Source organism: Malurus melanocephalus, unplaced genomic scaffold (assembly GCF_030028575.1).
Source record: "Malurus melanocephalus ecotype Western Australia unplaced genomic scaffold, MMel_1.1 scaffold_355, whole genome shotgun sequence".
Classification (NCBI taxonomy): domain Eukaryota; kingdom Metazoa; phylum Chordata; class Aves; order Passeriformes; family Maluridae; genus Malurus; species Malurus melanocephalus.
In genome coordinates, this window is record NW_026623587.1 from 58333 (window position 1) to 72080 (window position 13748).

A 13748-nucleotide genomic window follows, 5' to 3' on the forward strand; every position below is an offset into this window, starting at 1 on the left:
GCTTCTGGTGCAGATCAGAGAGGAAGGATATGAGAGAAAGAGAGAATTGAAGAACTGATGGAGCAAAACCATAGGGTAGAAAGTTTGGAGACAACCAGCAGATGCAAAGTAAACTTGAAAGGATTTTACTGGAGAGAAATGTTTGAGCTGGGAGCTCATAAATGGTGTGCAKAGGGCAGGGGCTGCTTCACTGTTCCCTAAAAAAGGAATCCAGGCCTGAGAGGATCAAAAAATGTCCATGCCTGGACAGTGTCATGGAGTTGTAAAAAAATACTAAACTGTGCTAAAAGAATGCTTCTTGGGGTGAAGAAATCCCGCTGTTGTCCTTGATGCTGGGAAAGCTGCAGCACCAGCTTGTGGCAGCACATCTGAAGGCAGGGGCAGACCAAAGGAAGGGAGTCTGGAGGACAAAGAGGCRGCTGAGTGCTGGTTAGAAATACTGACATAGAAAGGCAAAAACGCCGGGAAAGGTTAAAGGAAGACATGGCAGCTATTTTCAGATTATAAAGATGTCTTGTGCCAGAAAGGGCAGGAGCTGCTCAGCACAYGGGAACAGAATAACTGGGACTGAACTGAAATGGCTGCAGTGGGGTGGTGAGAAAAAGCTGATTCTGCTTCCCAGAAAGACTAAAAGGTTGTTACTTGTTTTTATAACCTCTTCTGAAACGAGCAGTGAAGTAAGGCTTGGACCAAATGAATTCTCTCTGTCCTGTTTTCTTGGCTGTTACTCTAGTGGAGTGATTTATACACAGGGTTTATGATGTTGTTTTCCACATTCAAGCACAAGTAATGAAGGGCTAGCAGGTGCTATAGTTCTGAAATAATTGACTGGGTTGCCAGAGCTGCCTGGTGGTTCAGTGGAGTGGTGGAGGATTTCCCTCTGCAAGGCAGAAAAACACCCATTAGAGGGACAAAAAGCAGCTCTGCCTCCATCAGCTCCGTGCTCCTGCACTGCCTGGTGAGGGTCATCGTGGGTCTCCCTTGGGGAGTAGAGATCAAATAGTGGTGCTGGTCCTTGAGTCAGGTGGAATCCTCTCTTGGTTCAGGGGAGAACTGCATTTTTTTGTGTTCCTCTTGGCAACTTCTGTGGAGCCTAAATAATGTGTGTGTGTGTTAACAGCCCAAAAGTGGGTAGTTCCTGAGCTTGGATTCCCCTCTCAGGTTATTACCCTTGAGCTTTGCTGGAATCATGGAACCACAGAGAATGCTAAGCAGGAAGGACCAACTAGGATCATCCAGTCCCACTCCTGTCCTAAACAGACACCCCAAACCCCCTCCTGTCCATCCCTGGCAGCGCTGTCCAAACGCTCCTGGAGCTCTGGCAGCCTCGGGGCCGGGACCATTCCCTGGGGAGCCTGGGCAGTGCCAGCACCCTCTGGGGACACAAGAACCTTTYCCTGMTCTCCATCCTGATCCTGCTCTGGCCCAGCTCCAGCTGTTCCCAGGCTCCTGTCCCTTCCCAGGGAGCAGAGATTGGAGCTGCCCCCTCATGAGGAGGCTCCAGACAGTTCCTGTGAAGGGTGAAAAACCCTTTTATTTTAGGAGTCAGTGGGAGGACTCAATCCTGCAGCCTTTTCCCCAGCCATGCCGTGTTTGTAGGTGATCCAGGAAGGGTTCCAACTCTGGAGTGCTTCGTAAGGAAACGCTACCTGGTGCGTAAGAAAATTGTAGGACGTGGGTGGTGCTTGCCAGGGAGAGCTGTGTGAAATGAGGGGAATCGTGCTCTGTCAGTCCAGGCAGAAATTCCAGTTCCTTGCGCTGCAGTGCACAATCTGGAGCAGTGGCATGGCTGATCCTTGGGGAGGATCTGTGTTCCTGCCTCTTGTTCTGTCTCCTGGGCAGCTGCTTTGAGCCTGGGAGAGACAGGAGCTGCTCTGCTGGGATCTTCCATGTAACCCACCATGGCTGAAACAGATGGCTGAGCATGGCGAGCCTGACCTCAGTTAACAACAAGAGCCAAAATGTCAGATTTTGTGCCCCAAAAGGACAGATGTTGAGTTCTAGATCCTGCTCAGCCTGCTGAAGCCAAGCTACATTGTCTGGCTTCTCAACAAAGCATCCCAACCTCGATTCACTCTGGATGTGCCATCCTAGACATTCCCAGTCCAGAGTGGTCCATGGTGCCACATTTACTGGTTCTGTCCACCCTGCTGCCCATCCTGTCCAGCACAGCCCTCAGGGTGCTCTGCCAGTCAGAACATTTGCTCCCTGACAGCCTCTGCGCTCATTTCTGGGGCCGTTCGAAGCTTCCCAGCCTTGCAGGCGTGGAAAGGAATTGATTCTTTCTATTTTCATCCCTGCCTTTGCTTCTGGAAAGTAGGACAGGGAAGCAGCTCACGATTCCTGGCACCGCAAAGCAGCATCGAGGCAGCAGCGAGAGCACAGAAATCTGTGAGCAGATCACAGAGATGTTCCAACAGCGCAGCGGAGCTGGGATCACATTTCCTAGATTAGCTTTTCCTCTCATGAGCTGTGTTGGTTTTTAGAATTCTAACTTGGAATTTAGACCTGCTGATTGCTGATGGAAGTGGTGCCGAGAAACTGCTTGGGAGCTGTGGGGGCTGAACTGTGAGACAACCTTTGCCGTGCTGGAGATGCGTGCTGAAAAATAGAAAGAGTTTTTCTGCGGCTTTCTTTTAATTCTCTGCATCTGCCCTTGGGGTTTAAATATATTCAGAACCTGTCATCCCTCTCCAACTGGAGTTTTGTTATCTTTGTATGAGTATTTGARCCAGAGGCTCTCTGAAGTGGCTGGAGCCTTCCCCAGGGTTCTCTGCCTTCCAGAGTGAGCTCTGTGATGTGCCCTCTTTTCAAAACACTGCCCACAGGAATTTGGACGGATTGTGCGTCATGGTTGAAGCTCGGGGTGGCGCTGGGGAATGGGGCAGGAGAGGCTCTGCTTCTGGATTTTTCTGTGTTTGTCCTCCTGGTCCAGTCCAATGAGTGTTCCTTGACTGGAGGAGGAGTGATGTGTGTTGCCTTATCCGGCTGCCTAAAGCAGAGTGTGGCCAGAACTGAGAGAATCCAAAGCAGTTCTGTTMTTGCAGGGCCTTCAGGGCCATTCAGGGCAGTCCCAGCCCAGCCAGGGGCTGCACCCACAATGGACAATGGCTCACGGCTTTTTCACCCTTTCTCACTTTTGTCCATTTGCACATCGGGATTTGCTGAATCCTCCAATTGCAGCTGCAGCCAATGCACTCATTTGCTCCAACTTGGCTCCCCCAATTCTCTGTTGTTTCCATCTCTTGGGGCCTGRCMCAGGGAGGTGTCCTTGAGTTTGGGGCTGCASAGGAATTGTTTTGTGTAAAAATGGGAGAGCAGGAGCTCAGCGCTGTCTGTGGAGTCTGGAGTTATGCACTGAAGAATTCCAGGGKTRCAGAGACATGGAAATAGAGAAACKGAAATCCTGAGACATMGATGTGAAAAGGAGAGGAGGAATTCAGTGGGAGCACCATGGTCACTGAGTGAGGCAGGCAGGAGGGTGGGGGTTTTCATCAGAGCACCGCTGCCACAATGACGTTTTTCTTCAAGCCATGATTGATCCCAAGCGCTGGAAGCTCAAACAACCCCGGGATAAAGCTGCAGCTCCTCTGTGAGCTTCAGCAGCATTTGAAAAGGTGCCAGCGATTGTTGTGAGCTAGCGCTAARGATTTGCTTTGTCACGGCACTGATCAAACAGCAGAAGTTTCAATCACAGACCCCTYGCTAAGCTCCCCGATTCCAGGATGAGCTGGTGCTTTTCTGATCTGGGCCCATGTGAAGCTTCAATAACACCCTGGTTTTATTCAAGCTGAGGATCTAATTTACCTCTCCTCCTCCCTTGTCCTTAGAAAAAGCTCTTAGGAAAGCTGGTGGGGGATAATCTCAGCTCCTGGAAAGAGCTCCCCAGAAGCTGTTCTRTGAGTTTGAGTGGGTAAAATGGCTGTTTGCTCTTTTTTACTGCAGTTGWTTTTGATTTGTGGAACAGAAAACTCTTGGCTGGCCTGTTTTTCAGGGCAGCTCCTTCCCAGGATCTCTGTGTGACACAAAACTCTTTCTCAGGTGCTTTAACCCAGTCACATCTGGATGTGATGTTCTGCAATACCCAGCTGTGAAGGCACCAATTGTTATTTAACATATTTAATTTTTCTCTAGTGACCAACGACCTGTGCCAGGGAAGGTTTAGGTTGATATTAGGAAAAGGTTCTTCTGTCCCCAGAGGGTGCTGGCACTGCCCAGGCTCCCCAGGGAATGGTCCCGGCCCCGAGGCTGCCAGAGCTCCAGGAGCGTTTGGACAGCGCTGCCAGGGATGGACAGGGTGGGGTTTGGGGGGTCTGGGCAGGGAGTGGGGTTGAATTAATGATCCTGGTGGGTCCCTCCAGCTCCGGAGGTTCTGTGATGGAGTTCTGTGATTGCAATCTGGGGCTGACCTTTTAAATTACTGAAATTTTAAAAGCTTAACTAGAAAGTATCTAATTTTCAGACTTCAGAGTCCCTGGAGAGAGTCCCCTGCTCACCTCCAAGGCTGCAGCATCCGGGTCTGCTGGGTCTGGGTGATGGTGGAGGATCCAGAGGAAATCCACACTCAGCTTTGTAGGGCTGCCCCATCTCTTGGTTTCACGCCATGTCAGRTTTATTCCAGCAGCCCAGGCTGTTTTTGTGTTGGCCCAGGAGCCTGCAGGGAGACAGTGCTGACAGGGCTGGTGATGCTCCCAGGGCCTGGCCTTTCCTTCCTTGCACAGGAGCTTTAGTTTAAAATCAGATTCAATGGAAGCTGAACTGTGGTGCAGGGTGGGCTGTGGTGATTAATGTGTGATTTAGTTTGGGGTTTGTATGTTTCATTCTTATAGTTGTTTTTATAAATGCTTATTCTGTTGTAGCTAAAAGGGATTTGTAGAACTCAGGGCCTTCCATCAGTGAGTTTTTGCTGCCAGTTTGGATATTGGTGTTGATTATGTGAAATTTTTCCCTGTTTTAGAATTCCAGACTGGTTTGGGTTGGMAGGACCTCAAAGCCCATCCAGTGCCACCYCTGCCATGGGCATGGACACCTTCCACTRTCCCAGRYTGCTCCMAGCCCCAATGTCCAGYCTGGGACTGCCAGGAATCCAAGGCAKCCACAGCTTCTCTGGGCACCCTGTGCCAGGGCCTCCCCACCCTCCCAGGGAACAATTCMTTCCCARTATCCCATCCATCCCTGCCCTCTGGCAYGGGGAAGGCATTCCCYGTGTCTTGTCCCTCCAGGAGAGGACATTTCCTCTCCACATTTCTTGTAGGCTTCCTTCAGGTATAATTTTCACTCACTCTGAAGTTACCTAAGATGGGAACWAGCTTTGTGTGGAATAGTTGTTGTCTATCAGCAAATAATCAATTTGTCAGGCAATCCATAGTACATTCACAGAAYGAAATAAATATCCATAGGAAAATATTTTCCAACTGAATTCTTGTGAAAATCACTTTCCAAAGAGCTTTTTCTCAAGCAACTCTCAAGTTTCATAGCTGAAGAGGAACAAAAGCTTTAAGCAGAACCCAGCCTTGGAATATTAGCAGGGGTGGGGAATAGTTTGAAATATTTAAAAGGTTTACAGGAAATGCAGCACTGCAGAGTGTCTRTACCCTCTTGGTGTGGGAATTGCAGTGGCTGTGCTCTGATAACCCCTCCGAGCCAGGGTGGGTGCAGCGCTCAGCTCTGGGCTGGYACCATCAGCAGCAGGGCTGCAGTCCTGCCTGGCCACATCCTGCTTTGGAAACAGCAGTAAATCATCTTAAAGAAAGGAAATGCAGCCCCTTGGGGTGTGGGGCTCAGGCCTTGCCCTGCTGTGAATGCRGAGTCTGCAGGTCTGGGCAGTAATTGAACATTAGTTAAGCTGAGGGAAAATTAATGGTTTCCTAGAACCTTCTCTGTAGCAGATGCAGAACAGACTGAATTAGACAGGAGAGATCTGGGGGATCTGGGGGTGTTGAGAGGGCCTGAGTGGGTCTCACTGGGGTGGATTGGATCCAGAAACAGCCAGGGAGACAAGATGTTTGCAGGTAGATGAGGTGGTGAGCTGGGTCAGAGAGGTGGAGCTGTGCTTGGGGAAGAGCTCTCCAACACCATTTGAGAAAAATAAACTCTTTGTCCTCTTTTGCCCTGCACAGAAATGTTCTGGGGAGTTCATCTGGAAAGGGGAGTGGGTGGCAGGAGGAGGTGGAGGAATGGTTATTTCCTTTGTAAAATGTCTCGTCTGAACACCCTGCTCTGGGCCAGGGATGTGAGCTGGCATTTGCTGTGGTACCTGTGGGACCAGGAGGATTTTTAGAGTTTTTGGAGAATGGCATTGATGCAACTGGAGCCCCAGGTAGCTTTTGAGATGGAGATTTGCTCAGTTTTTTAGATCTGTACAGTGAGATTTTGTCCTTCTGGCCTGAATACTTTTGCATCAGCTCAGGAGAATGGGGTTTTGTCTGCTTTGGGGATATTTTTGATGGGGAGCTCAGTCACCTCGCYRACCCRGGCAGACCCCACAGCTCCAGCCTYGCTYCATGAGCCCCTGTAATGCCTGTTCAGGTGCTGTGTGACCTCCCTGAGCCACCTGCCAGCCTGGGCAGGGAGCAGCTGTGTCCCTCTCCCACTTTGTGGGGACAGCTCTGAGCAGACCTGTCCTGACAGCCAAGTGCCCAACCCATGGCTCTGCTGCTYGTTAGTGTCATGGTCATTAACTGTGATTAACCGAGCCGGGTGCACTCACTGCCACTGCTCCTCAKCATGGGGAAGGATTAATTCACCTTCATCCCCAGCTAAACCGAGCTCAGCTCGTCCCCAGCACGAGAGGCCCAAAAGCTGTGTTTGCTTTACAGGCAATTAACGATCCTCGCCTAATTGAGGAGCCTCCCGGTGCTCTTCGATCTGCCTGGGCTCAGGCTCACTGCCTCCTTGCACATTTTTCTTCAAGCCTTACACCTTCAATCCTGAACACCCTGCTCTGGGCCAGGGYTGTTAGCTGACATTTGCAGTGGTGTCTGTGGGACCAGGAGGGGTTTTAAGGTTTTTGAAGAAGGGCGTTGATGCACCTGGAGCCCMAGGTAGCTTTTGAGATGGAGATTTACTCTGTTTTTCAGACCTGTAAGGTCAGATTTCCAGCCTGAAAGGTCCTTCTGGCCTGAAAACTTTTGCATAAGCTCAGGAGAATGGGGTTTTTTGGGTTGCTGCCTCCTTGCACATTTTTCTTTGAGCCTTACACTGAAGCTGCCTGCTGGTGTGCCAGGAGTTGGCAGGGCTGGCTGGCTGGGTGCTGGCAGAGTCTGTAACATCCAGGCTGTGCCMTAGAGATGAGCACAGCAGGCTGGGAAGGCTATCCAGCCCCGGGTGATGGTGACATCCTGGGCATGAGGGAGTTTTGCTTGTGCAGATGTCTGGGAAGCATTCTGGGCTCCTCTGGCACCGCACTTGGGAAAGGCTGGCATTTGCAGAAGGCTCTGGGAGAAGCAGTGCCCAGGCTGTCCCTGCTTGGGGCAGTGCTGGGTCTGCACCCCCAGAGGGTGGGAACTCATTGTGTCCTCCAGGTCAGTTCCTGCCATGCCCCTGTGCCCAAACCCCACTCACTGCCAATTCCCAGAGCTTCCACAGAATCTTGAATTGTTGAGGTTAGAAAAGCCCTCCAGGATCAAGTCCAACACTCCCCCAGCACCACYATGATCAGCACTCACCCRTGTCCCCCACRTGTTTTTTGAGCACTTCCAGGRATGGTGAATCCACCACTGCCCTGGGCAGCTGTGTCACTGCCTGACCTCCCTTTCAGTGAACAGGGTTTTCCTGAAATCCAACAAAACATCCCCTGGCTKGAGGCTGTTTCTTCACGTCCTGTCACTTCTTTATCTGAGAGAAGAGACTGAGCCCCACCTTGCATTTCCTACAAAATGCAGCTGAACAGGAGGGATAAGGGACTGCTGAGTCACAGATTGTGCACCGAGGTACCACCCTGTCACCTGCCCTCTGCCTCCATCTCCTCCAGGCACACTTGAAATGCTTTCCTTCAATCCCTGTCACTTTGCTCCCAGCCCAAGGGCTGATCCTGCTGGTTCTTCCTTCTCCCTGCCCAAGCTATCCTGGTCCTCTCCCCGATCCCTTGGCTTCCTCATTATCTCTTGGGCTGCACTGAGCTGTGCTGCTCCTTCCCATGCCCTGCTGCTGTGTGGGAGTGACAATAAAGGGGCTTGGGAACCCGCAGGATGATTTTTTCCTGTTATTTTTCCATTCTCCTAGCTGCCCTGACTTTGGGGAGAGCTGCCCTGCCCAGTAAGGGCTGTGGGTCGATTGGGTCAAACCTGCAGTCAATGGAGGGATGTGATTTGTATTGACTTCTCCCTCAGAAGGATGGACAAGTCTCTTTTACAGGAAAACATTGCCTTTTTGTGAAAGGATATCTGGTGCATGTAATATAAAACTCGGTGGAAATTTCAGTGCTGAGCTCGGATCCCAAATTGATGTTCCTTGGACGTTGCCATGACTGCGACAGAGTGACTCATCCTATACTGGGGAGCAGCTTTGCTTGTTGTACAAAGTCACCAGGGAAATAATTTCCCCTATCTATACATACCAAGGCTGGAAGGTTTGCTCCAGCAAACAAGACAAATAATATTTCCCGGTAATAGGAGCAGCCAGCTGGAAAATGGGAGCAATAGGTTCTATTCTTAGTCCCATCATTAACCTTGGACAGATTTTGTAACTTAGCTGGAGCTCTCCTTAGCTGCTTGTAAAGCTGAAAAAAGTTATAAATATAGGAGATGGTTTTAGTAAGTAATTAAAATTCTGATGCTTAAGTGCTTCAGAAGTGTAAAATGTTCGCAGCACCTCCCGAAACTGCTGAAGCAAAGTCCTGATGTCCTGCTGCAGGGTTGGGTGAAACCTGTGTGCTGGGGTAGCAAATGTGCTCTGGGAGCAGGTCATCTCCCCTAGCAAGGATGGTCAATCTCTGTTTTTGATTAAGAATTCCCAGTTTCTTAATCAATTCTCCCCCTGGTTGGGCCATTTTCCRTAGCCACACACGGCAGCGTTAGTGAATCCCAGCGCACGGAGCCTGGTGGTGTTGAAGTGGTAACGGGTTGTGTGCTTGGCTGATCATCACGTTCTGTTGTTTTGAACAAATGGAAGGGTTTTACAGGAAGGGTTTTTGCTGTGTGAGATTCCAGGATAAGGCAGGAGGCTGGGAGCTTTCCTGCTGCCATTCCCATATCACTGGGTACAGACACTGYGTGTCTACTCTTGGGGCCCTGAGAGGAACCTCAAAGAGGTTTATCCTGGGCACTGAGGAGATGTTCACGTGGCATCTTCAGGGACTTGCAGTCGTGGCTGTGGGACAGAGCTGGCACAGGCTGCCTGGAGAGATGGGGGATGCCTCAGAGTTGCGATTGTTCAGCCTAAAGAAGCTTTGGAGTGACCTCACTGTGACCTTGCAGTGCCTGAAGATACAGCAAAGATGGAGAGAGATTGTTGACAAGAGTTTGGAGTGCCAGGACAAGGGGGAATGGCTTCCCACTGCCAGAGGGCAGGGATGGATGGGATACTGAAGAGGAACTGCCTTCCCTGGGAGGGTGGGCAGGCCCTGGCACAGGGTGCCCAGAGAAGCTGTGGCTGCTCCTGGATCCCTGGCAGTGTACAAAGACAGGCTGGACAGGGCTTGGAGCACCTTGGTATGGTGGAGGCCCCTGCTCACTGGTGGGGATTGGACTCGATGGCTTTAAAGGTCCCTTCCACCCCAAACCTGCCGTGAAATCCCTGAAATAACCTTGGTTACCTCTTTTTCTGTGTTCCACTACAAGTCACCCTGTGCTGGAAGCCTCCTGTTTGCCCTTCTCCCTTTTTCCATAAAATAAATTAGTGATTCTTACATGGCCCTTCGCAGTTCAGGGCAACTTGCTGCTTTGGATTTCATTTTCTGAGCAGGATGTAAGAATGATTCAGGTGGGTGTCCTGACCTGCCTGGCTGCCTACATGGCCCTTTGTCCGGAAGATGCATCCTGAACATCTTCCTTGTGGGAACAGAGTGTCTGTCCAGGGTCTCAGGGARCCTGGCTGCTGCTTGCTTTGCTTGTTAACTTTGGAGAATTTTTGTTGCGGCAGTTTTGGTGTTTTTTATGTCCTCATGAGCTGTTTTGACCTTGAATTATTTGTCTGGGGGAGAATAATTAATGATCACTCTTATTAATCCTTAATGCATTTAAATAACTCTTTTCCTTATTTGGTAAAACATCTGTGGAGCGCTTTCAGAATAAATGCTGCATTTTCCACGTCTGTCACTTCTTGATATTGCAATGATTCGTCTTCTGCTGCCCCACTTGTCAGGAATTATTGATTGGATCACATTGGAGAGAGGCTTGTCAGTTTGGAGATGCATTTGGCTATTGGAATATTAGTTTGTATTGATGTGAGCGCTGCTGGAAAAACAGCTGGGAGAACATCTGTGCCCTCAAACACCAATTACCAGGCAAACATGATTAGAGGGGAAAAGCAATTTCTTAGGCAGTTTGTTTTGATTCTGCAGGTGTTTAGGGGGTGTGTTTATCCCTTCTTTGATTTTTCCAACATTTTAGATCGGTCCACTGGGTGTCAGGTGGAACCAGGATTGGGTAAGGATATTTCACCACAGACTTGAATCTTTTTGAGCCTTCAGCACCTACAGAAGGTGTGGCTGTGCCGCAGTGGAGATGACTTAGAGGTGCAGGTGCACCTCAGGGAGAAATGAGGAGAGCTGAAAATGAAATTTGATGTGTTTCCCCAGATAATCAGGTTTTTTTTTCTTTTTTTTTTTCCCAAAACAAGTTAAATCCTGCCTTTTCTGGGATTGTTCTGTTTTCTTGTTTTTCCAAATTAAAGTCAAAACAGGGGAGGAGAAATCAAGACAAATGATCAGTCACCGTGCATTACAGCCAGCAAAGAGGCTGCAGCTACAAACCCTTGTCTCTATGTGGCTCAACTTGAGGAAATATCTTAAAAAAGTTAGGAAATCTCCAAAAGTGGATGCTCTACTTTCAGTACATTCTGCCTGAATGTTTCTTTTTCTTTTTTCCTTTCCCTCCCAGGTTGTGACCAGACTTATTCACTTGCTGGGCGAGAAGATTCTTGGCAGTCTGCAGCAGGGAGGTGAGACTCATTCCTGGACTGTTCCCATTGATGCTGGGGCTTCCTTGGAGCCAGATTGGCATCCTTAAATTTGGAAGTAGACAGTGCATATTTGGAAAGGAAATTTCTTGCTAAATTTTGGCCTAGAGAAGAGAAGGCTTCAGAGAAAACTTAGAGCCACTTCCTAAAGGGGGTCCAGGAGATATGGAGAGGGACTGGGGACAAGGACACAGAGGGACAGGGCACAGGGAATGGCTTCCCACTGCCAGAGTGCTGGGATGGATGGGATATTGGGAAGAAATTGTTCCCTGTTTAAGTGGGGAGGCTCTGGCACAGGGTGCCCAGAGGAGCACCTGGGCAGATCACTGGCAGTGCCCAAGGCCAGGCTGGATGGGACTTGGAGCAGCCTGGGACAGTGGGAGGTGTCCCTGCCATGGCAGGGGTGGCACTGGAGGAGCGTTAAGGTCCCTTCCAACCCAAACCCATCTGGGATTCTGTGCTCTGTAACAGCTGCAGGCACAAGTGAATGGTGATTTTATTCTGCATCCACATGTTTGTTTTGGCAGAGCATGGTTGACTGAGTGCGGAATGCAATGATTTGCAGTTGAGACAGAGAAATATTCCTGCCTGTGTGCAATGAAATTTCCTTGGAATTCCTTGCAAGAACAATGTAAATGGATGTTGGAAAGAGCAGCTCTGATGGGTTGGAATCAGAGCACCATGCTGAGCAGCAGCAGCATAAACGCTGGCTTAAAATGCCTGGATGTGCAGTATTTTAATGAATTGTCTGGGAGGAAATGGCCTGCCAAGGTTTGGTTCTGAAGCTTTGTGTTTGTGGCTGTGCCAACACAAAGTCTCTACTGACTGAAGGGAGTAGGAGGGAATTTTCCCCATTTTCTTGAGCAGCTCTGAAAAGCAAACAGATGCCTGTTAACTGATGAGGGTGTTGTAGGGCTCTGTGATGCCGGGGATTGTTTGGGTTTTGGTTGGTTGGGGGGTTTAATTACTTCAGTTGCGCTTTTGCCAAATTCCAAGGAGACTGGAAATGAAGGTCCCCCACTTTCCTGTCTCAGAGCAGGCTGGGGAAGGGGAATCTGCTCTTTCTTCACTGCTCAGCTTTCTGGGCACAACCACTTGTGCCCAAATGCCTTGTGATAATTGTGCTTAAACTCCTCTGCCTGCTGCTTTGCCTCTGAGGCCCAGGGTGCTGCCTGGAAAACATGGCAAAATGGGGAAAGTAGAGAAAGAGGGAGGAAAATTGGGGAAAGTATGAGGAGTTCAATCAGAGGATGCTCATTGAAGTTCTGAGGAGGGAAGGGCCTGTGGAGATGAAGGCGTTGAGCTGTGATGTGTAACCTGTTTGAACCTGCAGATATCTTCTTGAAGATCACCAAAAGGAGCGGGGAAAGCTATTTAATTTTCTGTGCAGAGCTGTTTCAGAAGATTTGAATTGAATAACTCAATTGCTGAATAGATTTCAAAAAGTTTATCTGCCATTTCTTTGTGTCCTGCTGTGTACTATTACTGTGGCATTAAGCCTTTCACAGGGGATATCGAGTGTTTCCACATGCCCAGCTCAAGAATTCATCTTGATGGGACATCTTAGGCCTTTGCTGGGTGAAACGAGATAAGCAGGATGTGAAATCCCAATTTAGGTTGAAAAATTTTCATGTTCTTGGAGCTGAGATGAYAGGCCTTAGCAGCAGAGTGAGATTGTCTGAGAAAGCTCAGCTGAAGAGGGAAAAAAGAAGATCAGAATAAGAACAGTTTGTAGAACATTGACCTTTACCTGCTCTGAGCTGTCTGGGAACATCCTGATCTTCCTCACATGCCTTGCAGATTTCTCTCAACAACTGCTTTTGCTCTGTCGAGACTCTCTGTCCTTACTCACCAAATTATATTAGAGACAGTTCCCAGGTACTTGTGCTGCTGCTTCAGGGGTTCCATATTTTATTTTAATACTCCTAAGGCCATATCTGTAAAGCTCTGCATCTTGGAAAGAGGTGAGAACAGGACAGAATGGGAAAATATAGGGTTTCTATAGGAGAAAATAGGAAAAACTGGATTTCTGTAGAAACTTTGTTGAAAGGTATTTACTTCCTTGCTTAGAAATACCACAAAAAATGGATTGGTCATTTTTGGAATATTTTAATACTGATAAGAAGTTCTGGGGTTTTGTTAATTAAGCTAATTCCTCTTGTGGGGTAAATCAGTTCCAAGTTGTGGTCGAGGGATTTAAAGTGCCGTTTGTCTTTGTCTTCCTGGGTCAGGTAAATCCATGTTTCATTTCACACATTCCTGGCATGTTTTTAACGTTGCCTAACTTCAACCCCTGTATGCTGTACCAGCGACCAAAAATGATGGCAATTGATCTTCATCCTCTTCTAATGAAAAATGTGGGAGCTCTGCTTTCATGTGCTGGGGAGGATCATGTTACATTCCTCTGGTGTGCAGCAGCTCTGTGACACGGTGACACTTTGTGTTAGTTTGAGGAACAAATCAGCGAGGGAATTATCCCCTCACAAATATATTGCGAGAGACTAAGTCAGAACTACAATTTAATTGGAAAAATTACAATAAAGGCAATAATACAGAAACTACAGCTTAAACTGCTGGAGTCAGAATCTAGCTGACACCTTTTTGGGCAGGGTGGTAGGAGCAGGGTGGTT

General features: G+C 48.8%; 1 protein-coding gene across 1 annotated transcript in view; it reads left to right on the forward strand.

Annotated features, from left to right (window-relative positions):
• Positions 1-13748, forward strand: part of PNPLA7 (patatin like phospholipase domain containing 7) — a gene marked incomplete at its 5' end in the record, with an annotated part of 134385 nt that overhangs the window by 56800 nt on the left and 63837 nt on the right. The window contains one exon of the mRNA XM_057378351.1: positions 11040-11100. Coding sequence (XP_057234334.1) covers positions 11040-11100 — 61 coding nt within the window. The remainder of the gene's footprint in view (positions 1-11039; positions 11101-13748) is intronic.